The sequence below is a fragment of the Castor canadensis genome, chromosome 7, assembly GCF_047511655.1.
Source record: "Castor canadensis chromosome 7, mCasCan1.hap1v2, whole genome shotgun sequence".
In the NCBI taxonomy this organism is placed as follows: Eukaryota; Metazoa; Chordata; class Mammalia; order Rodentia; family Castoridae; genus Castor; species Castor canadensis.
In genome coordinates, this window is record NC_133392.1 from 39073473 (window position 1) to 39096973 (window position 23501).

The 23501-nt window shown below is 38.1% G+C and overlaps 1 protein-coding gene across 7 annotated transcripts in view; it reads right to left on the minus strand.

The window, feature by feature from the left end:
- Nucleotides 1–8508: 8508 nt before the first annotated feature.
- Nucleotides 8509–23501, minus strand: part of Pcgf5 (polycomb group ring finger 5) — a 101946-nt gene continuing 86953 nt past the window's right edge. For 6 of the 7 annotated variants that reach the window (XM_020183933.2, XM_020183932.2, XM_074078785.1 and 3 more), the window contains 2 exons: nt 20896–20955; nt 8509–14271 (listed from right to left, as the gene is read on the minus strand). In XM_020183933.2, coding sequence (XP_020039522.1) covers nt 14224–14271; nt 20896–20955 — 108 coding nt within the window. In that variant the 3' untranslated portion in view covers nt 8509–14223. The remainder of the gene's footprint in view (nt 14272–20895; nt 20956–23501) is intronic. The other variant, XM_074078787.1, reaches the window with a different exon arrangement.

Below are 23501 nucleotides of genomic sequence, written 5' to 3' on the forward strand. Positions count from 1 at the left end.
CATAATTCTACAGGCCTCTTCCAGACGAGGCCTTAGCCATGTGGGCCAGCTGAGGACAGTACCTGCCAGCAATTAATACAGGGAAACTGATCTGGGTGCCCAGGCTTCCCTACAATCACTCTATAAACGTCATTAACCACAGTTTTGTCTAGAGATCCTTCCAGGGGCCACCCTATACCAAAAGCAGGCCAATCTACTTCACAAAGGGCCTTAAGCTTGTTAGGAGTTAACCCCATAGTCTCCATTAATCCTTTTTTAAAGTGTTTACCCTACACTCCAAGGGAGTGTTTTTACTCTGATTTCCTCCCATTACCAGATGTCAAGACAGAAATGGGGGATAGAGGTTTTGGAGGAGAATTAAGGCGGGGGGGTCCTCTTCTCTGACACTCAAGGGAGAACAATACATCACTCGCTTTGTCCATCTCTAGCCATGTCACTCACGGGAACTTCAGGCGCCTCTTAGCTGTAGTGAGTATGTTAGGGCTCACCCTAGACCATATGAGTTTGCCACAGACCTGTGGATCAGGACTCCACACTCACTTCATAGCCAGGCTACATCTCATTCATACATGTTCACACGTAGGCATCCAACGTCTCTGCTCCACACCCAGCACCTAGGGGTCACAGTTTTGCTTTTGCTCAAAACTACTGGGGTGACTCTGGGAGGTGATCAAGCTCCCCTTCTGCCACTTAGGGGCAGGCCAAATGTTTGAACCTGGGTTCTTACCAGTCTGACAGGTAGTGCTCCCCTCACTGGTTCCTGTGCCTCACAAGGTTCCATTGTGTGTCTGAGGCTCTCACCCTGACTTGCCAGGAAGACAAGTCCCTCCTTTGGATCAAACTGTCCATTGGCATCTGGAGGGATCACTTCTCCCAGTGGTCTAGGGGACGCATCCCGGTGACAAGGGAGGTAAAAAACCACCATCTCTGAAATCTTGTGGGATTCTTAAAGAGAGACATGGACACCAAGGCAGTTCTGCAGGAAGCAATGATTTATTGTGCTGGCAAAGACTTAATGGACTTGTGTCCAAAGGCTGAGCCCCAGGAACAAAGGGGGGCTTACCTTATATACCCTTGCAAGGTTACAGAAACAAAAAGAAAAGTTTAACCCATATATGGTTGCATGCAACTCTATTGTCTACTTTACCCCCTAGTGCTACATGACCTTCTTCATGTTTAGATTCTTTAAGTTTTATCTCTCTTCTATGCAATCCCTTACCCCCACTACATTATCAGAACACAGACTTGCCTGCTTCTTTTTTGTCCCTTCTCCCTGCTACAATACCATTTTACTTGGGGGCAGAGGTAGGAGGATTATGGTCTAAGACCAGTCCTGGGCAAAAAGTGTGAGACACTATCTGAAAAATAACCAAAAGCAGAAAGGACTGGGGGTGTGGCTTAAGTGGTTGAGCACTTTCCTAGCAAGCACAAAGGTCTTGCTGAATTTAAACCCCAGTACCTCAAAATAAATAAATAAATAAATAAATTGCAGAGCTTGAAGAAAGAGTATAAATGGAGGCCATGTAGCATTAGCCTTACTGTCTCAGTTATCTACAAAGCCACACTCAAAGCCAGCCTTTCCCTGGGCATCCCTACTACCTGTGAGTTTGAGTAATTTCATGCACTTACTGAAGCAGGTAGGGAAGAAAGTGGATGTTGGCCCAGGTTCTCAGGTTCCCTGAACCCACCTGAACTCAGGATGCACACTGACTTGTCAAGTACCCCAAGAAGCCTGGGCCTCCCAAAACAATGCCATCCAAACAGAGGCAAGGGAGGGAGCACAGTGATCCATTGGCCTGCACACCTGCTTGGGGTTCCTGGGGTGTGTAGCTTTAACCAAGCAGCACCCCCTCTTCTAGTTTCCTAGCTTTGCATCTCCTTCCTACTGTGGCCCGAAGGGCCTAATTGGATGGCTTTTCTGTCTCCCCTAATTCCTTTTCACACAACTGGTATTGAAATTTACAAAAAGTTTTTTTTTTTTTTTTAAAGACTCAAAAGGGAGACATTTGTGTTGGGGTGTTTGTGATAGGTACCGTTAGATGCTTCACAAGGACAGGTCCAGGGCAGGGCCTCCCCTTGCCCATTTAGGGGTGGTGGTGCTAGTACAACTGTTTCTGGATTGATACCAGAAATCTGTGAGAGTTAGTGCTCATATTATTCACTTGGGTTTTTCATTTTTTAAATTTAATTAATTAATTAATTTATTATTCATATGTGCATACAATGCTTGGGTCATTTCTCTCTCCTGCCCCCACCCCTTTCCTTACCACCCACCCCGCCCCCTCCCTCTCCCACCTACCCTCTCGATACTTGGCAGAAACTATTTTGCCCTGATCTCTAATTTTGTTGAAGAGAGAGTATAAGCAAGAATAGGAAGGAACAAGTGTTTTTGCTGGAAGAGATAAGGATAGCTATACAGGGAGGTGACTCACATTAATTTCCTGTGCATGGGTGTTACCTTCTAGTTTAATTCTTTTTGATCTAACCTTTTCTCTAGTTCCTGGTCCCCTTCTCCTGTTGGCCTCAGTTGCTTTTAAGGTATCTGCTTTAGTTTCTCTGCTTTGAGGGCAACAAATGCTAGCTAATTTTTTAGGTGTCTTACCCATCCTCATATCTCTCTTGTGGGCTCTCGCTTTTATCTTGTGATCAAAGTTCAATCCCCTTGTTGTGCTTGCCCTTGATCTAATGTCCGCATATGAGGGAGAACATATGATTTTTGGTTTTTTGGGCCAGGCTATGGGTTTTTCATTTTTTTCTGAGTGCTACCATGGGCCAGGCCCTGTGCTGGGATGGAGAGCTGAACATGGCAGACTGACTTGTGTGGCCAGGGGCTTGCAGTCTTCCTGGATTGACAGATGTTACATAAGCAGTTGCAACAGAAATGAGTGTTACAGAAGGGAGGGCCAGGGAGAAGTAGACAATTAGGCAGAGATGAGAGGGGAAAGCAATCTATCCCAGGCCACACAGCTAGTGAGTGGCTAGACCAGGAATGAACTCCTTCCTGTGCTAATGCCTGGATCCTTGTTTCTTTCCTATCACCTTACCACTTAATCCAGAGCTCTGGGCTGCCTTAGATGGAAACCCCAGTGGCAGCCCCAAGATGCTCTTCAGTGAGCAGGTCTTTAAAAAATCAGGAATACATCTCACTTCTTGGTTATCTGAAATGGGAAAACTTTCCAAAACACTTCCCTCCCCTTTCCAGCAGCTGTCCCCAACTACTTCTGTGTATGTGCTTGAGAAAAGATGGCGCTTTGATGCTGATAGGTACCGACTGGCCCAGGACAGCTGGTACCCATCCATGGTCAGGGAGCAGAATCCTCTGTAATTAGATCCCTAATGTTAGGTTTGTGTCGTTTTATTCCCTTCCCAGGCCCATGGCCTCTCTGCTCTTCCCACAATGCCTGATGGTCAGCAGAATCTTGGACTGTGGTGGTCAGACAGGACTGCACTTGCTGTCCATCTTCACTTGCTGGAGAGCTGTTTTTAAAGAGTTTGTCCTGGGCTGGTGCCAGGGCCTCAGTCTGAACTGGATGCTACAGGTGGGTCTCTTTTTACCTGCTGTTGCATTCAGGAGCTGAATTATGGCTGAAGGACTGTGTGCCATCTCACTTCTGGACAAGGTGACAACAGAGAGAGCCATGTTTTCTTGGATCCAAGACAAACTGCATTCCCCTGGACATGATGATGGAGGAAAGGCAGAGAGAGTCTGCTCATACCTGATGATGATATGCTGCCCAAGGGCTCTGGCTAATTGGTTGGCTGGGAGAACAAATCTCAATTAAAAAGTCCTCTAGTTTTCAAAGAATTATTCCAGGAACTCTGGAGGGAGAATTTGTGCAGAGGCTTTCTGTGGAGTGAGCTGGACTGTGAACAGCATTCCTGGAGGCAGAGGGTGCTGCCCCCTTTTTCCCATCTAGTTGGAGTGGGGCTTCAACAGCACCCTAGGAAGGTCTGATGTCTCAACTACACTTAAGGGCTACAGTACCCGGAGTCAACACATCCAGAGGAATAGAAAGGTCTGAAGCTAAGCCTCTCAAAAGGAGGCTTTGGGGCAGGGAGCAGGGTGGGAATTTCTGCCATGCAGATAAGAGGCACAAATTCTGGTTGATGGTGGGTCAATGTTGCATGACTCCTGGGGACCATATGAGGGACCTGCAGTAGAAATATCAGAAGATGCTTCAAAGAGATTCTGCCCAAGATGTAATCTGTGTGAAGAGCAAATCCCTAGAAAGAGGCTGTGGGCTGCACCACCAGAAAGAAGGTAAGGGTTCCAAGGAAAAGCCCACTCAAATAAAGGTGTGGCCCTTGGCTAGGTGAATGGTGGTTGAAGGGTTGGGGAAGAGAATGTTCCAAGAACCTGGCAAGACTCCTGAGATAGAGTGAGCTTTATAACATCAGTCAGGCCCAGGCTCCTGGGCTCTGCTGAACTTCATTTGCTCTTCTCCCCCCCACTGTATCAATCAGCTTTCTGTCACTATTACAAATACCTGATGTAGTCAACTTATAAAGAGAAAAGGCCATTCTGGCTTATGGTTTTTGAGGTTTCAGTACAAAATCAATTGCTTTAGGCAAGGCAGCACATCATGGCAGGAACCCATGGAGATGCAAATTTGTTCACCTCATGACCAGGAGGTAAAAAAGAGGAAATGGAAGGGGCTGGGATTTCACCATCCCCTTCAAGGGCACACCACAATGACCTGAAAGCCTCCCAGTTGGCCCCATCTCTTAAAACTTCTACAACCTTCCAATAGTATCACGATGGGGACCAAGCTTTTAATGCATGGACCTTTGAGGGACATGGACACATAAGATCCAAACTATAGCACCTATGATGCACCAAAGCCAGGAAGGAGAGGAGAGAGAAGGAAAGTGACAACTTTCCACTGCAGAAGGAAGTTGATCTTATACCAGGCCCCAGCTAAGAGCAGAGAAGTGTTACTTGGGGGATGGGTATTAGGGTATTGATTAATACATTAAACTGAACTTTCTAGTTTCTGAATTGAGACTGGTTTGTGATTTAAAGCATACTGAAAAAGTCCTGGGGGCTGCTGAATTTTACCTACATGGAAGGGTGCTGTGAGAGGCACAAATAAAATACATAGGTGCTTGAATTAATTGATCTGGTGAGTCTTGGTAGTTTAATGTCTTGTTGGCCACTGAGGAGAGACACATAATTTACTCATCCTTTAGGTAATCAGTGATGGAACCCTAATTGGAATCCAGGGCCTCACCGATGCCTGTGATAGGGTAGGATGTGTTTGCAAAGGGCTATGGGAGGAAAAGCAGGCAAGGATCATCTCTGGGGAGTAGGAGAGTGGGCAGCACAGAAGGTATCACATAGCTTGTGCTGGGGCTGGGCTGGGAGAAAAGTGACTGAGCTGAGCAAGGCGAGGTGCTTGATAGGGCCACTGATATTCAGGGGAGACCTGAATACCAGGTACTGGACAGAACTGGTGGAGAAGGCTTTTCAGGATTCTTTCTCTCACTCTCCAACTCAAACCCAGCTCCTTACAGGTGCAGGGAATTTTAGTATTTGTTTTTCTTTTTGAGATATGGTCTTGCTATGTTGCCTAGGCTGGTGTCATGAACAGAATGTCTTAAGACTTGAACTCCTGGGTTCAAGTGATTCTCATGTCTCAGTCTCCCAAGTAACTGGGATAACAGGTGTGGCCACCATGGCAGGCTGGGGAGTTTTAATGGGGGCAAGCAGGGCCTTGTGAGAAGCTGGTCTTTACAAGGAGGAGAAGGGCTTTGTAGAAAGTGTGGGAGTTTGTACTATGTGCATAGCTGTCTAGGAGGAAAAGGGCTTCCTAGGAGAAGCAGGGTTTATAGGATGAGCAGGGCTTAGAGAGGAGCCAGCTGTGCAAAGGAGTGGGATTTCCTAGGATCCAAGCATCCAAGGTGGGCTTTGTTGGAACTCGGCATGTCAGGTGGGGCAGGGTTGAGAAGACATGCAGGACTTTGTAAGCAGAAGTGGGCTTTGTAGAAGAGCAAGGTTTTTAAAGCAGGAGCAGCATTCTGTTGGGAGGACCAAGGCTCTTTAGGTTGGATAGGGCTTTGTTGGGATGATCAGGGCTTTGTTGGAGGAGCAGGGTTTTGGAAGGAGGCAGGTGGTTTGTAGGAAGGCAAGTCTGGGAGAAGCAGCAGGGTTTTACAGGAGGTGCAGGCTCAGTAGGAGAACCAGCCTTTTCATGGAAGGTTAGTTTGTAAAGGGACAAGACTCGGCAAGAGAAAGTCAACATGTTAAGGAGGGGTTGGCTTTGTAGGAAGAGCGGGATTTCCCAAGGAGATTAGGGCTTGCAGGAGGAGGACACAGTAGAACAAGTCCCTGGAATCGTCCTGGGGATTCCAAGGTGGGGTGGAGCTTTGTAGGAGTGGGGCTTTGTATGAGGAGCAGGGTTTTGTAAGGATGGTGGAGTTTTGTGAGATGGGATAGCGTTTTGAAGGGTTGTGGCTGTGGAGGCACAGTTGTGGCTTTGGGAGAAAGTATGGGGCTTTGTAGGAGTAGGAAGGCCATGTCATTGTCAGCTGGGCTTCAAGGGCGCAGTGGAGCTCTGTAGGAGGAGAGGGGTTTTGTATTGAAGGCCAAGTCTGAGGAGGAGGAGGAGGAGGTCTTTGTAAGAGGCACAGGTGTTGAGGAACTGCACTTGGTGAGGAGCAGGGAGGAACAAGACTTGGGAGGAGGGACAGGCTTTAGGGGAGCAGGATGCTGTGAGACAGAAGGAGCTGTGGGGAGAATTGGGGGTTTATAAGAAACAGAGCTTTATAAAGACCAGGGATTTGTCTGAAGAGTAGGCATTTGCAGGCGGGATAAAAAAGAAACAGGATTTGTTCCTTTTTCTTACTTTCATTACCATACATAAGTAGTACAAGGGGGGTTAATTGTGGTAATTCCATGGACGTGTATGAACAAGTTCACCCCCTCTACTACATTCCTTAACTCTCTCCTGGCTGCCCCCCTTTAAACAGTTTGGTGGTTTTCATTATGATACATATGTAATGTACTTCAATCCTCTTCACTCAGTAGTGTTTCTTTTCAATGGGTGGAGTTGCTGCTTACTTATCTTTTTGTGCATGATTCTACATTTGTTTTTTAGTGTAGCTATCTTGGCACCCCAAACAGGGACTTGGGTATTAAGTAGAGTTTTACAAGGCTTCCAGAAAAGTACTACCTGCAAATTCCCCAGCAACACAAAAAGCTGAGCTTCTCAGGCCTCACCTGAGTGAACAACCTTGTTCATATCTTTCTAGACTAATGAGGTCAGGGCTGAGCCTGTGGTGACAAAAACATTTCTAAGACCTGAGTAAATGTGACTTCTTTGCTCAAATGGAGGTGTGGGAGCATGGTTAGCAGGTTACAAAACTGTTTTCCTGCTTGGGACGGCTTCATTATGTCCTGGAGACTTCCTCACATGTTCTGTGAGCAAGAGGAGAGAAATATATGCTACATTTTTTGAGCACTTCCTATGCAGGATCCTCCATGCTCTTTCTCATTCTGCAGTAGACTTGGAGAGAGTGGGGTTAAAGGATGGAAGGAAGCCAAATCCTGCTGGACTGCACCTCACCACAAGGCTTGGGGTTTCCAGCCACCTTCAGGGTTCAGTGTGCATGCAGAGTGTGATAAAAACAAAGGAAATAATCTTAATTTACTTGTGCCTTTCTTGGACTCCTGATTACTTTCTCAAGATTCTTTGGATTTGATTAATCTAACAAAACAAGAAATTCCCACCAGGGTATGTCTGTGCAGACACCTGAAGTATTAGTTGAGGGCCATTTTAAAACGGAACAGCTCAACTAGGGGAGAAGGGAAAGAAGAAGAGAATGATAGAGAGTGAGTAATACTGAAATGCATCGCATCTACGTAGGAACAAGATACAACAAAACACTGAAAACTGTTGACCAATACAAGGTAGGGGAACAGAGTAAGGTACAGAGGGTGTTAGACTGATTAAAGTTCTGTATATTTACAGGTAAAGTACCAGGCAACCCCTACCCTGAAAGTGAACAGACACATGAACGATGAAGGACAGGAATGTAAAACAAGTTACAATAAGGGGAGGGCACTAGTGGGTGGAGGAGGGTAAATGAAGAGGGTAAAGGAGGGTGAATATGGTTTACGTATTTTCTACATATGTATGAATACGGAACATGAAACCTGTCAAAGCCATTTTAGGAAAGGGGAGGGTAAAGAAGAATTATACTGGAGAAGCAAACCAAACAGGGCTACGCTGTATGCATATATGGAATTGTCACAACACCTCCCTCCCCCACCCCATAAAACTACTATGTACTAAGGAAAACATTAAAAAAGCCAAACAGAACAAACAAAAAACTGAACAGCTCAAGGTTCTTTAGAAAATGTTTATGATCTCAAATATTCAACAAATTTCAATAAAATTTGCTACGGGAAGGAAAAAAAATTGCTATGGGAGTAGTACTGAAAGGAGCTATTTTAAACAGAGAATACAATCTATAGCTACTAATATTAAACAGATGACAAACAATAAATTATGCAATCAAAAAATTTTAATAACAAAGATACTATTTTTAACATGGTCAAATATATGTGGCTAAGCCCAGACTTTTTTTATTTTTTAAAAACGTATCTAGCCCAACAGTACAATCATACAGCTTTGTACAGAACATTCCATAGATCAACAAAAAATACATTTGGGCATAAAAATAAAAAATATTTAAAGAGACTCTAAGCAGCATTTTATTTCTGCAAAACAGACATATATCTTATACTGATTAAATATCTACAAGTGCTTTTCCTTTACAAAAATACATATATTCTTAATAGACTAAGTCATTAACAATGACCTGGTAATTCTTTCACTTCAATTTGAATGATTTATAAGCTAAGTCTTACAACCACAAAAAGGTTTTTATTTGTTTTAAGATGTTACCACTTTTGACAAAAAGCTTAAAACATTTCATATTTCAAAGTAAAATTAGCAACATAACTTTACAATATATGCTATGATAGCTTTACTTATTGAGGGCTACTTTGTGTAAGAACTGATCCCGGTTGTGTTGCCAGATGCAGGAAAGCAGTGGAACATTGGTACCCCTCCCCCAAGCTCTTGCCTGGACCACAGCTTCATAAGGACACTTAGGCCCCACCCCCATTCTAGAAAAACAAGAGGAAAGGAAAACTGCCCTCAAACAAAGTTAGGCTGATCTTATTTTAATGTGTAGAACTGCTCCAGTGGACTGATGTGAAGTGTATGGATAGGTAAGTCAGCTGTTTACTTTCTGTACACTACTCAGAAATACTTACTCTTATTTCTACTGAATTAGTTTATTCCATAAAGATCTGTAAGATGGAAGAAAACTAGTCTCAGTATTTAACATATATCTGCTTCACTTGATTTTAGATTTAAAGATAATTAAATTTGAAAAGCATTTCTGAAAAATCAGTCTTAAGTTTTGAATCACAGAAGAAGGGGCATAATGAGTATACAAACATTCGCATGAGCATTTAAAGTAATTAAATTATCTCTAAGTTTGATTTTATAACTTTCTGAAAAGGAAGTGCTCAAGCATTTAAATTCTATTTGAAAATACAAGGGCAGCAAGTAAACATGCCATTTGTGAAAACTACTACAGGAAGAGAATCACTTTTAAATTACTAGAAAAACATCATTGCTTTAACAAAAACAAAAGTATGAAAACGCTGTACTGTCTAGTACATTTTAATGAACTTTCAGCCTCATGTTTTCCACCAAAATACTACTGAACTGTCAAGTAAATCCAGAAACACCTGGTTATTTTGTGCTTTGAAAAGGCTTCTGAGTCTTTAGTGTATTTAATATCTTTCAAGAATCAGATCTAGCAGATATGCTATGCTCTTTAATTGCTCTCCAAACTATTAGGGATATATACCTTAAAATAATGATAACAGCATTTTAAGTTTTTGTGTTTCTAATTCAGAAAAGTTATGACAAACTTACTCATTTTTGATATTCCTACAACCAGAATATATCTTACTGATATAAAGTTTATTTTGCTAGAAAATTCTTTCTGATAGACCAGAGTAATGGGTTAGGGATGTAGCTCAGTGGTACAGTGCTTGCCTAGGTCAGACTATGTAATAGAGTGTGAGAATGTTTTTCTCCCATCCGAGGAGGCTTACCCTCATGACCTGTCAGACAGACTTCATAATGTGAGTTAAAGGTGATGTAGAGATGAACTTCCAGGGAGAAATGTCACAACAGTACACCTCTCTTGATGGACATAAAAGCTCTTGTTCTGTGATCCATTTTGTCAAATTTGGCTGCATGGCTAAACTCTAATAACAATACAGTAACTGCTAAAAAACAAGACAGAGTTGTCTATTTAAGAAAAAAAAGGCCCTTATGAAAATTTTGCTTTAGAATATAGAAATTCTATAAATCCAATAGAACCTGCATATCAGCACTTTTACCAAACTGTCTTTAATAAAATTTCTCATTTTACTAAGAACCCAGGAGCTAAATAAGTATAATTTATTTTATACTGCCTCCAGAGAATGAAATGCTTCTTAAAATTTAAAATCTCAATTTTCTTTAAAAATATGTATTTCTCCCACTTTTCATTTAGCTGGGGGCTATTTGTTGTATTTATCTCTTTCTTCTTTCTCACATTTGAGGATTTCCTAAGATCTATTATATGGTGCTAAAAAAAAAAAGTGAACACATTTGAAGGAAGTGTGCTCTGGTTATTACAAAAAACAACCAACCAACCAACCAACCAACAAACCTGCATTTGACTGATCTCACCAAGAAAATTGGTTTTAAAGCCTTTCTTTGGTGATATTTAGCAATTAATCAAGGTTATTGCCTAACTACATTATGTAAAATTAAGTTGTAATCTAAACATTTCCAACCTCTGAACTGGTAAAACTATCTCTCTAACATGGTTATTAATTAAGAGTAATGTCTTTGGTGATATCTAAATTCTTATGAAAATCTTTTAAAAAGAGACTAGTCTCATGTGCAAGTGTCTATTTAGATAGGAAACCATTCATAAGAGACAGGTACAGATAACTCAAAACTTATGCACTAAATTGAAAACACAAATGCACTTAGCAATGAGGCACTTTCTTTTAAATATTCAATAAAGCTAAACAGTTCACAATGTTACATAATACTTCTTAAAGAATCAGTTTAAATTTAGGTAACATTTGAGTGTACAATATAGTTGAGCACACTCATTACACTTACAAAATGTGGCATATTAGTGTGGGAAACATGTTCAATGAATAAAGAAACAATATTTAAAGATACTTAAAAGACATTGCCCAAGTTACGCAAACCCTATCCTTAATATTACCTCATCAGTGAACCCTTTCCTTTATTTTTTCATACCTCTTAAAAAGTGTCTTAGTAATCTAAAGAAAGGGTCATATTTTGATTTCTTTATAAATTGATGTGATTCAATTTAAAGTGATTTATAAATCACAGGCATTCTTTATATCCAAGATTCCTTCACCCTTTTATAGCTGGTTTTTAAGGCAGATAGAACAGATAAAATCTTTTATGGAAGTAAAGTTCTTTCAGTTTATTGCTTAAGAAATAACAGATTAAAGAATAAATTAATTCAGGTTTATTTCTGATTTTACAGATTCAAATAATTATTCCTATAAGTTATTTATATAAACAGTTTGTTTTTAGCACTCTATATTTATAAAGCTAACCACAAAAGGCGCCTGTACATTTTTTTAATACCTGGCTTCTTGTAAATTCTATAACCTGAAGTAAAGGTAGTTATAACTGGGAATATTGTGTATTACTAGACATGAAAGTAGTTCCATACTTAAGAAACTCCTAGTTGATATACTGAAAGAGGTTGGCTGAAGAAGTCTATGGTTGTAGTAGCAATACCATATTATTCAGGACAATGAAAAAATGTGTACCTTTTTCCAAATAGCAATTGATTAAGTCAGATTTTAACATGTTTTGGCACATATTCCATTGCATTTCAGTAAAATGTCAATGCATTAATGTTAAATAAAGGAATTTTACATAAAACTATTCTCAATTCCATAATTATTTCCTATATGTTTGCTTGGAAAATAGTGAAGTGACTAATGATCAGGCAACAGGTCAAATTTAAAGAGATCTTGTATATAAAACTCATTTATGACCATAAATTTTGGCTGGGGAGCCAAACATCTCAGTCTCACCTGTGGTTTTCAAAATGTACTCTTAATTAATTTTGAGTTAATTAAAATTAACTTCCATATGTAAAACACCATTTTAATCACTGGTCTACATGTGACAAATTTATAATAACTGAAAAAATTTCTTAGGAAAATCTAGGAACTAGGTTTCACAGCACAGGAAAATAATTTCTGTAGCTAGATAATAAATTCAGGCTTTGGCTGAGGGTAATGGTATTCTCCAAGAAGCATTTAAAGACTTAATGAAAGTTGCCTTTTAAATTCTGCTTGTGAGCCCTTCCAAGAACAAACATAATTTAATAAAATAAAGTTAAGAAGGTACCGTTGTAACCTTCACAAAAGTCAGAACAACAGAAAACTTCAAACTTTATAAACTTTTTGACTTGAAAAAAATGATGAACTTTCAGCCTTTTAAATTATGAAATGCATCAAGACTGAGCAATATCTGTATGCTTCTTGGAGTTGTACAATGTTTTATTTCTATGAAGCATTTTGAAATTCAGAAGGCATGAATGTGACGCAGTTACTAGAAACTGTAGCACATGTGCCATGCATACAGTATAAAAACTTTGTGTGTAACACAGACTGTGTATGTCAGATTTCTAAAACAAGTAATTTCTCCTAATTTTCAAGATTCTTTTCCAAGTTTCAAAGATTAAGTTGTTTGTTTCAAAGTAACTGATGAAACAATTTTCAAGAAGGTCTTTGAAAAACAGCTATATACTTTAAGAGGTTTATAATGAAGTTTTTCATGTAATTTAAAGGAACAAGACATTCTTTGATTTGCAGACTAATCCCAAATTGAATGGAAGACTTAACAAAACCGCAAAATCAAGGACATTATCATAGTTCTGACCTTTAATGAACTCACATGTAAAACAACAATCCCATTTCCCCCTGATTACTACAGTATCTAAAATAAAATATCCTCAAAGCATTAATTCTGATTAGCATATTTACCTACTACACTGCATTTATTCTATTTTATGCATATAGTTTGGAAATGTGATAGGTAATAGTTTTAATCTACAACTGCTTTGAGACTTGAAATCCATAAAATAGCTAATGTTATCTGCTCTAAAAATCCTAATATTTAAAATCATCATACATAACCTTCTGCATGCCACAGTGACACACACATAAGGCCAACTTAAAAAGAAAACAATGCATTCGGTAAGTAACAGCAACAATGTAATGATACGTACATAAAATGGGCTACACGATGAAGTTTCATGAAGCAGCACCCACTGGTCATAAGGCATTATGAAAGATTAACCTTACTTATGCAACAATTTTATTAGAAGTCACTGTGATGAGCTGCCAACATTTCGAATGGTTGTGAATCTAACTTCGGTTGTCCAAGAAGTGATATACATTTTCAATCTGGAGGACTAACATGTCTTCCTTGTGCAACTGATAGACTACACAGACAGATGCTTAGAATGTCTACAAAAATGATGTGCTCTAATGCAAAAGAAAAATTGGAATTCTCCACAAAAGGACTTGCAGCCTCAAGAATGAGCTATTATTTTTTTTTTTTACACAAAAAGCTTACTAACAACAGGGCAGTGGCTCAGAAACCACTTTTCTAAATATATTTCCAGACAAAATAATTTCAAGGTATAATTACTAGGTTCTTGTACAGTACTCTATTTAAACAAGAATTAATAAAATAGTTGACTGTGGAAACTGTAACACCACAAAGATTGAGACATTTAACTAGTGTAATTAAACATTAGAACAATCTTGGAACAGGCAAGCAAAATATTCAGAAGGCTGAATCACAGCTGTACACCCAACTGATTTCGAACCTGACTTGCACACGGTGAGACAGCACAATTACCCTATGCAGATGGTTCAGTAGCAGAATGGCACTTGATTTGATCTTAATAGAAACAATGTGAATGCAACTGACAGTTCAGAGACAGACAATGGCCTTATTTGCATGCTGAAAATCTGATTGTGTCCCTCTAGTCCACACTCCATTCACTATGCAATCTGTTGATGAGTAAACAAATAGTGCAGGATTCATTTCAGAGATATCTAGGCCCGTTGGCCTAACCAAAATCAATTCTTGGTCGATACTGCAATACCATAGGGTATGACTAGAAAATAAAAACAAATGGTGAATAAGACCGTGTTTACATAAAAACAGTGTAATTTATATTCAAAGCTCTTAAGAATTTGGGGTTATAATTTACAATATTTCCTGGTACTGGTGAATATAGCAGGTAAGATTTAAGTTGCCATTTAAGATTTAAGGTACTACCATTAACACTATTTCTTTTAATTGCCATTATTTTTCTTGAATCAGTCAGCTTTTCACCAATATGCAGCAGAGGTCATGTTCAAAGGCCTAGATATCATACAGGGTCCCATATGTGATCAGTACCATGGGCCTGTGAAAGAGTACAAGCTACATGCCTTGTGTCCAGGCATCCCACTGGTGACCCTGTGGGGCTGAGCAAAAGGAGCCGGCAGGCTGGACTCTCTCAGAGCTGTTGCTGGTGAGAACCCAATGACTCCTCAAGAGGATACCCAAAGCTATGAAGCTATGAAGCTATGAAACTGGAGTAGTTTTCACAAAGTACATTTTTTATAAATTTGATGCTTTTCTCTTTTTCCATTTAAAATTTGTGTCACTGGTTTTTTTTTTTTAAATATTGAAAAACAAGTAATTGTTATATGAAATATTTAGGTCACTATGTATTTTCAGTAGCCAGTTGATACTATTAAATATTCATATCTGTTATATAATTGGAAGGTTTACCTTGGTGTCACTTTGTGTAGAAAAGGTATCATACATCTGGCTACCATACAGTTCTAGAGAGGAAAGAGCTTGCAGATAAAGGCATATGTTTTTACCTCTATTTCACAAAGTCAGAAAGGGTCTGAAGAACCAATGATTTCTCTTTTCTTAAAGCTGCAGGTTCCCCTTTGTAAAATGAAATTTGAGGAGCTACTTTTATGAAATCAAGAAAAAGCACAGTGGCTCACACCTGTAACTCCAGCTACTAGAGAGGTGGAGATCAGGAGGATTGTGGTTTGAGGCCAGCTTAGGCAAAAAATGAGTGAGAGCCCATCTGAATCAGTAAGCTGGGCATGGTGGTGCATGCTGTCATCCCAGCTAAGTAGCTCTAAGTAGGAGGATCTCAGTCCCCAAGGCTGTGTCCCAGAAAAAATTCTGAGACTCCATCTGTAAAAATATTGAAAGCAAAAGGGCTGGGGACATGGCTCAAGTGGTCTGCCTAGAAAGTGCAAGGTGCTGATTTCTACGAGAAAAGAAAAGAAAAAGGCCAAGATGGCCACTGGCCAATGTTTCTCTATCTTAGTGTACGGGAATGCAGAGATGTGGTTAAGATGTGGATTCTTTTAGATAGATAAAAAGGATAGATTCACATCCTACAATCCTGAAAGTGGCCATTTCAGCATTTACAGCTATGTCGTTATATACTGAGAAGATTCAGTGTTGGGGTACTTTACCTTTCAGCTCAGATTAGGACATGGGGTAGGACTTGAGGAAGCACTACCAGATTTCTAAGGGCTAGAGTAAAAGTCTGTCTCTCAAGGTTTACATGGTCTAAAATTATACTAGTTTAAATTTTATTTAGTTGTTTTTATTTTAAACTTTACTTGGCTCCAGCAGAATCATTATCTGGGAGTGGGGCAAAGAAACCTGCATTTTACAAAACTCTCTGGGTGTTTCTGTAGCAGTCAGCCAGCTTTTGAGACCACTAAGAGTCACCCTAACCTAAGGTTATTAAATCCCATTCCACCCTATACTCCAACCCAAAGTTTGCCCCATGCTGTAAATAGCCCTTCAAACTTTGCTTTCTTTTTCTGATTGTTGAATTGTGCACTTTCTGCAAGTGTGTCACTTGTTTGAGAATACACGCATCTTATACGATTGTACTACACATGATGGTAGAGAGGAGAGTAAAATGGCTTAGTTGTCAGTGGTTGAAATTTTCTCAGATAGTTTTGTTTTCTCCTCCAAGAAACTATTTGTGTTTGTTCAATGCCCACATATGAGGTTTAATAATTTTATTGAAATGTATCAGAACACTGATAATTCTTGGTACACTTTAAGTTCTATTTGTGTTTTAGTTTGCTTTCTGAGGTAAAATGGAACTGTACTACTACAATGAAATATGGCATATCATTCATTATCAATTAGTGTTAAGTGATTTATACTGAATGGACCTACATTTCATAGACTTTCTAGTCCTCAAGTGTCATTATGTAATAAAAACAAAGTGTAGATATGCTCAAAGTATACTCTTCATGTGATAATCTTAGAGAGTAAGACTGTCTTTGATTGATGTACTTTTTCCTTATTTTAAGAATAAATTATTTTTATCATAAAAGTGACTTGTTTTTACTGTAAATTTGGAAAGAACAGAAAAGCACCAAGGCAAGAGAAGAAAATTATTTAAATCCAACCCAGTCCTTTTGCTTTTGGTTTGTTTTTCAGATAGGGTCTCCTACTAACTTCGTCTGGGCTGGTCTCAAAACCACCGTCCTCTTACCTTCATTTCCTGAGTACCTAGGACTACAGGTGTACACCACCACACCCAACTTGTTTTTAAGCTAGAGTCTTGCTAACTTTTGCCCAGACTGGCCTCAAACCATGATCCTCCTGTTTCTCCCTCAAAAGTAGCTGGGATGTCGTTTGGTAAGTAATTTTGTTCATTTGAAATTCCATAAACATATTTCTATGCCATTGAATACAGTCTTACATGATATTTTAATAGCTCCATATTATGCTAATTAAAGAAATGAACCATAAATTACATGTGTCTCCTCTTACTATATATTTGAGTTTATTCCAACTTTTTTTTTGCTATTGTAAATTAATCTTGACCCAATGATTTATATCTCAGGATGTGAATTTCCCCCAGGATAGAGTCCTAGAAATGGAACTACTAGTTTATAAACCACACACACATTTAAAAAGGTTTTCTGGCAAATATTGCCAGACTCGTCTTCAAGTAATTTGCTCTGCTTTTACAGTTCTAAAAGAAATATGAGTGCCCATTTCACCAGAGCCTTGCTGATAAGAGTATTATTCCTTCCCTGTCCTAATTTGTTAATTTAATAAACATAAAATAGTATTTTATTTCTTTTTGCATTTCTTGACTTCTAAAGAAGTTAACCATTTCTGTATGTTTATTAGCCAACTGTACTTCCTTTTTTGGTAACTTGCCTTTGTTCATTTCTCGGTGGAAAGTTAAGCTTTTCCTCTAGAAATATGAATTGCTTATTATTAATGGCATCAATCCTTTTTCTCACATACTGAAAATACTTACTTCTCAGATTTTTGCCTTGTACTTTTCAACATTAATAGTTAACTTGATTAGTCTTCCCCCTCCCCCACCCATAGGTACAATGTGAAAACCCATACCAACCAAGAGATTAGTTTCTCAACTGCATTTTCTTCTTGATCTTTTATGGTATCACTTTAAATACTTACCACTTTAAACCACTGGAGACTAACTCTGGTGGTGAAGTCCCTTGCCACAATCAGTACCATTGATGGAAACAAGCTCTGTGAGATCTGCATCCTACCTTCCACCCTACAGCTCTGACTGCACAATTTCCAGTCACCTTCTTCTGTACTGTCTGCTCTGCACCATGGCCTCCTTGCAGTTCTCAAACTAACATATACCCACTGCTCAGAGCCTTCCCAGTTGGTTCCCTCTGAGTGAAGTGCTCTATATGAGATGTTCCCTTCCTTCCCATCAAAAACCACAGCACCAAAGAAGTCTTCCTTTGTTTATGTTATAAAATATAGTCTATCTATCTACTTTAAAATTTTTTAATTTTTTTTTGTCTGTTAAAAACAGTCATCAGAGTATAAGTTCCATGGGAGAAAGACATGTTCATGTTTACTTCCCTGGACGAGAAGCGTGCCCAGTGTGCACTACATGCTCAATCCATATTTGTTAAAGGAGTTTTCCTCCATTAATTTGAAATACTGTCTTATAGACTCATACATACTAGTGTCTATTCCTGAGCATTCTTTATATTCAAATATCTATGTTTAAGTTAGTACCTGATTCTAACTATTAAAGCTTCATAATGTGTTTTACCACGTGGCAGTGAACTTGTCCACTAGTTACTCACTTTAAAAATGTGACTGACCAGAGGTGCCTGCCTGTACTTCTGGATGAACTTTAGAATGGTTAACTTTGTCAAGAAAAACAAGAATCTGATAAAAGTGTGTTTGGAATTACACTTAAATTCAGAATTTAATCACAAGGAGAACACACTATTTATATTTCTTGTATGTATGAAATGGAATTTTGGATATATATGAGTAGTTGTCTTTGTCCTTAAGAAATACATGATGAAATATTTACTGGTCAATTTTCATGACACCTAAGTTGTTTTCAAATAAACTCCACCAGGTGCATATAAATAGAGCAATAAGAAAAGGAGATGGGAAAGGGAAGAGAGGGAAAAGGAGGCAGGAAAAGTGGTGAAATGTTAATTGGTAAATCTAGGAAAAGAATAGTCCCTGAAATAATTATTTCAACATTTTATGGTTTTGAAAAATTTCAAAATAAGAAGCTGGTGGGAAAAATCAGTACTTAATATTGAATTTTATCAAATGCCTTTTTAGCCTCTACTAGTGGGTTTTGTGTGTGTGTGTGTGTGTGTGTAAAATATAAGCTTATTATTTATCTCTCTAGTTCCTCCACAACATTAAGCCACTCTTGTATTTCTGATAAAAACTCCACTAGGTCTTGGTCTATATTCTTTTGTATAGTATTTTAGCATATTATTTAGTGTATTTTAGGATATTATTTATCATCTTTGTAAATTTATTTATATTCAAAATGAGATTTGGTGCTAGTTTTCTAATTGTGATTTCTCTGTCAATTTTTTTGCTATATTTATCTTTCATGAAATGAATTTGGAGAAGTTTTAAAAACATTCAATTTTCTTACAAGATCATTAGCCATAATGAAGTGTTGTAAAAGGAAATTAGTGTTGATTTGAATATTTGTCTTATTCTACTTGTTATTTAAAGCATAGGGTCAGAGTTTAAGAAAATAGACACCAATATCAAGAATAAAAGCAAAAACCCATGTATGTATGGTTTAGAGCTATGAAAAAGGTGTAGCACCACAAGTCACCATCCCAAAGTCAGCTATGAATCTTAAAGATGAAGGAAGTATGTAGTTCAGATTTTTACAGATTTCACTAGGTCAACTAAGTCATTTGCTCACCCTCATTTTCATCTCTGTAATGCAAGCAGAAAGATGACTTTGCTGCCTAAACAACTTTCTCTTGGCCTTTATATTAGCTTGCTCCATTTCTAAGAAATTAGGACTTACACCATGTGTATCAAAAAGCACATATCTTAATGAGGCATGGGGATTCCCCTATCACAGCAAAAGATTGAGGGAAATTCTAGATAAATTGATAATTAAAATTTTTTGATTAGGGATTTGAAATGTTCTATTAATCCTTAGAGTATATTAATTTGTCCCAACACTAAACTTTACTTAAGTTGTTACATAATTCCATTTTGTTAGCTACAAAGAAATAGGATGAACTCTACCTTCATTTCTGGGGTAAAAAAACAATGTATATTTTAAAGAAATGCTAAAACTAGTCCATGAGATTGAGGTTGTGCACAGATTATTTTTGGTGGGACTGGAGTTTGAACTCAGGGCTTCACACTTGCAAAGAAGGCACTCTAACAGCTTGAGTCATTCCTCCGGTTGACAGATCATCTTTAACAATAATCTTTACTATACTACTCTTAGTCTCTTCTGTTTTCCAAATTTTTATTATTTTAGTTTTTTCATTTTTGGCAGTACTGGGGTTTCAACTCAGGGCCTCATGCTTGCTTGGTAGGTGTTCTATTGCCTGAGCCGTCCTCCCCTCATTTCTCAGGTAGGGGGCCTATGTTTTTGATCAGGTGGGCCTGAGACCACAATCATCCTACTTTTGACCTCCTGCACAGCTGGGATGAACCACTGTGCCTGGCTCCAATTTTTTTTTTTTTTTTGGAAGTACTGGGTTTTGAATAAGCAAGGTCTGGAGCTTGCTGGGTAGATAGGTGCTCTACCATTTGAGCCACACACCTCCTGGCCCCAAATCTTTCAAAAGTATTTTAACTACATAAACTTTCTTTAGACACATGATCCAGCTTTCCCAGTGCATTACTAAATCAGCTCACTGCGATTTCATTTTTAAGAGGTAACCCAAGTAAATTTAGCATTTGCTGCTATTTAGAGCCACCCAATCAGGCACAGCACCTTTCACTTATAGATAATTGACTCATTAAAAAAAAAAAAACACTTATCCAAAGAAGGTAACACTCTAATCCAATATGGATCAGAGCTTTTTCAAGGGCTGAAATTGGTAAATAAAAATTCCTTACTCATAAATAATGACTTTATATAAAGTTTCATTTTTATATTTTTAAATTTTTATTTTTTGCAGTGCTGGGGATTGAATCCATATGCTAGGCAAGTGATGTACCACTGAGCTACACCCCAGCCTATGCTTTCATTTTTAGCTTAACTAAAATTAAATAGTTAATTCAGGAGAACTGGAATAGCGGGAAACTCTGAGTATTTAAGTTTTGAAAAGATAAAAAAAAACATTTGTTTCACATAAAAGTGGTGTGTCTGAGGAACTGGGGTCTGGGATGAGAGCAGTCCCTGCGTGGTATCATGATGGTCATATGTACCGTCGTGAGTGCCTCTTACCTGATACAAAGGGCCATCCTGAGAGCAGACTTGCGAAGCTGAGCAGTTCAGACACCGAAACTGCGGAGGAGATGAACTCATCAGATAAGAGGCATCCACAACTGGATACATATTTAAAACTGATTATTTAAAAGAGTTTAACGTCAAACATAAGAGTTAACATGATTAATTTTAAATAAACACTTTGAGAAAATGGTAGTTGTTTTTGAAAAATAGATTTGATAAATTAGTGATTGGTAAAATTTAGCAATTGGTAATTTTAGCATCTAGCTATAAATGTGTTTAATCTTCTGTAAATACCAAAATGGTGTCCTATCCTTCCATTTCCTTTTCAAATACTAATTCCTGGGAAATCCTCACCTCTTAGTCCACAAGGGGTGCCCTGTTTCTTTGATTGCTTCTAGGTCTATTGAACTACCCCTGAGAGCAGTCCAGTTGGAGGCGATCAGAGTTCCGAATGGGCGTGAAGCTTTGCTCAACCTGTAAGGGGTCTGTTTTCTATTCTCTATTAGGTTCTTTACATTGCTCAGATTTGATTTTAATAGCTTTAGATTTTGAGCTACTGAAATCTATTTCATGATCATATTTGTAGTCTTGATAGTTAAGGTCCAGAACTAGCACACAACAGTAAACAGATTTTAAAACTACTGAGTAGACTCCTTTGTAAATCTACTACCTTTGAACAATTTAACTACTCACATTAAACAATCATTCCCAGAGTGGGTGAATTCAACTATGATATGTAAGAACTTTTGTAAATGTCACAATGTCCTGCAGTACAACAATATGATAATAAAAAGTTAAAAATACAACAAAAAGATGAAAAAAATCAGTAAAAATAGTCATTCTGCATAGTTTTTTCATTGTAAACTTCTTATACGTACAAATGAACCAAATCTTTTCTCATTTAAGTTTGTAAAGAGGAATGATCACCTCTAACATTTAAAAGTTTTTAATTAGATCAAGTTAATTTTAGTAGACAAATTAAGATGTAATTCATGCCAATTTTTTGAAAATAATCTATAACTATTCTTTTCATGTAAAAGATACATATGTATTGAAAAGCAATGTAAGAAATAGTAACTTATTAAAATAAAATTTTAAAGTTAAAAAATATTGTTCCCAATCTTGATTTTTAAAATATTATGCTGAACATTTATTAAATACAGATATAATTTTAATTGTGGTGGAACTACAAAATATAAAATTTACACTTTAAAATTATGCATATAGGAAATCAACATTTCACACTCTTCAAAATGAAAAAATTAAACACATAAAAAAGCGAGTTGTAAATTAACCTGGAAAATGCTAATTCCCAGAATAGAGTTTTAAAAGATACACTTTGATTACTATTATACATTTTCTATTTCTCCAAAATACTTCAGCATTCTTTTCTTCTAGAAGTTGGTCCTTGATGTTCAGCTCATTGACATGCTGAACACATGCCCAGAACTGCTATTCTTTGGTGATCATCTCCTTTCTCTCTGAAAAGTCCCCAAGCTCTGGCCTATTGAATTTTGCCTAATTATACAAATTGCAAAAAGCATTCAACAAGAATGCAGCATTAAGGCGGAAAGAGGTAATTTCAGTAATTTTTTTTGACTGATATCTGTCAAGGTGTATATGTTTGCATTTCCTAAAATTGCCAGATAATGCAAATAAGTGAAGAAAGACTAGCATGAAGTAGTCACTTTTGGTGCTGGATTGGCAGAGGTTGCTGGTGGGATTGAAAAGGGTCATCTGGGAAAAGTCGGCTAAATTGAGAATATGTGCTCAGGCTACCCAAGGCCAGGTAGATAAGTAGGAAGAACGTGAGTCCATGATGACAGCTGAGGCTAAACAGTAAGCTCTCACTAAGTGAAGGAGGGAGAACTATAATCGTAACAAAAGTTAACACACATCAACTATCACTAAAAACCCAACATTTATTATGTAACATATCTGATAAGCACTTTTGTATATGATACTTCATTAATTCTTGCTAAATTTTCCAACACAGGTATTGTCTTAACTGTAAAAATCAAAAATTGAGAAAAGCTAGGAGGCAGAACACATGGGGGAGAAAACAGCAGCAACATATTTAACAGAGGATTCATATTCAGAACACAGGACAGTTCCTAGAAGTCAACAAGAAAAACACAAACATAATGATGAAAGAAACCAAGGCAAAGGATATGAAAGTTCACAGATGAAATATAAAATTGATAGGATGACGTGTCAGTGAGGATGTCAGAAGACAGGCTCTCACAAACATTATCGGTATGATTACAAACTGTTAAATCTCTACAGAGGACAATTTGCTAGTGCTCTCAGAATTTAAAACTTCCATACGCCATTGTAAATCTACTTTTAGGAATCTAGACAATGGGTATGCTGGCACATGTACAGAAGATGCGTGAACTGGAATACATGCAGCACTGTCAGTAATGTCAAAAAACTTGAAAGAAATTAAATGATACAGGATTAGGATACAGTCACACAAATCAAATCCTATCACTATATTAAAAATAATAATTTGAAAATTTAGTGATTCTCAAGACTACTACCAAATGAGAAAAAGAAGTTATAAAACATTACATACAATTCCATTTATGTCTCCAAAA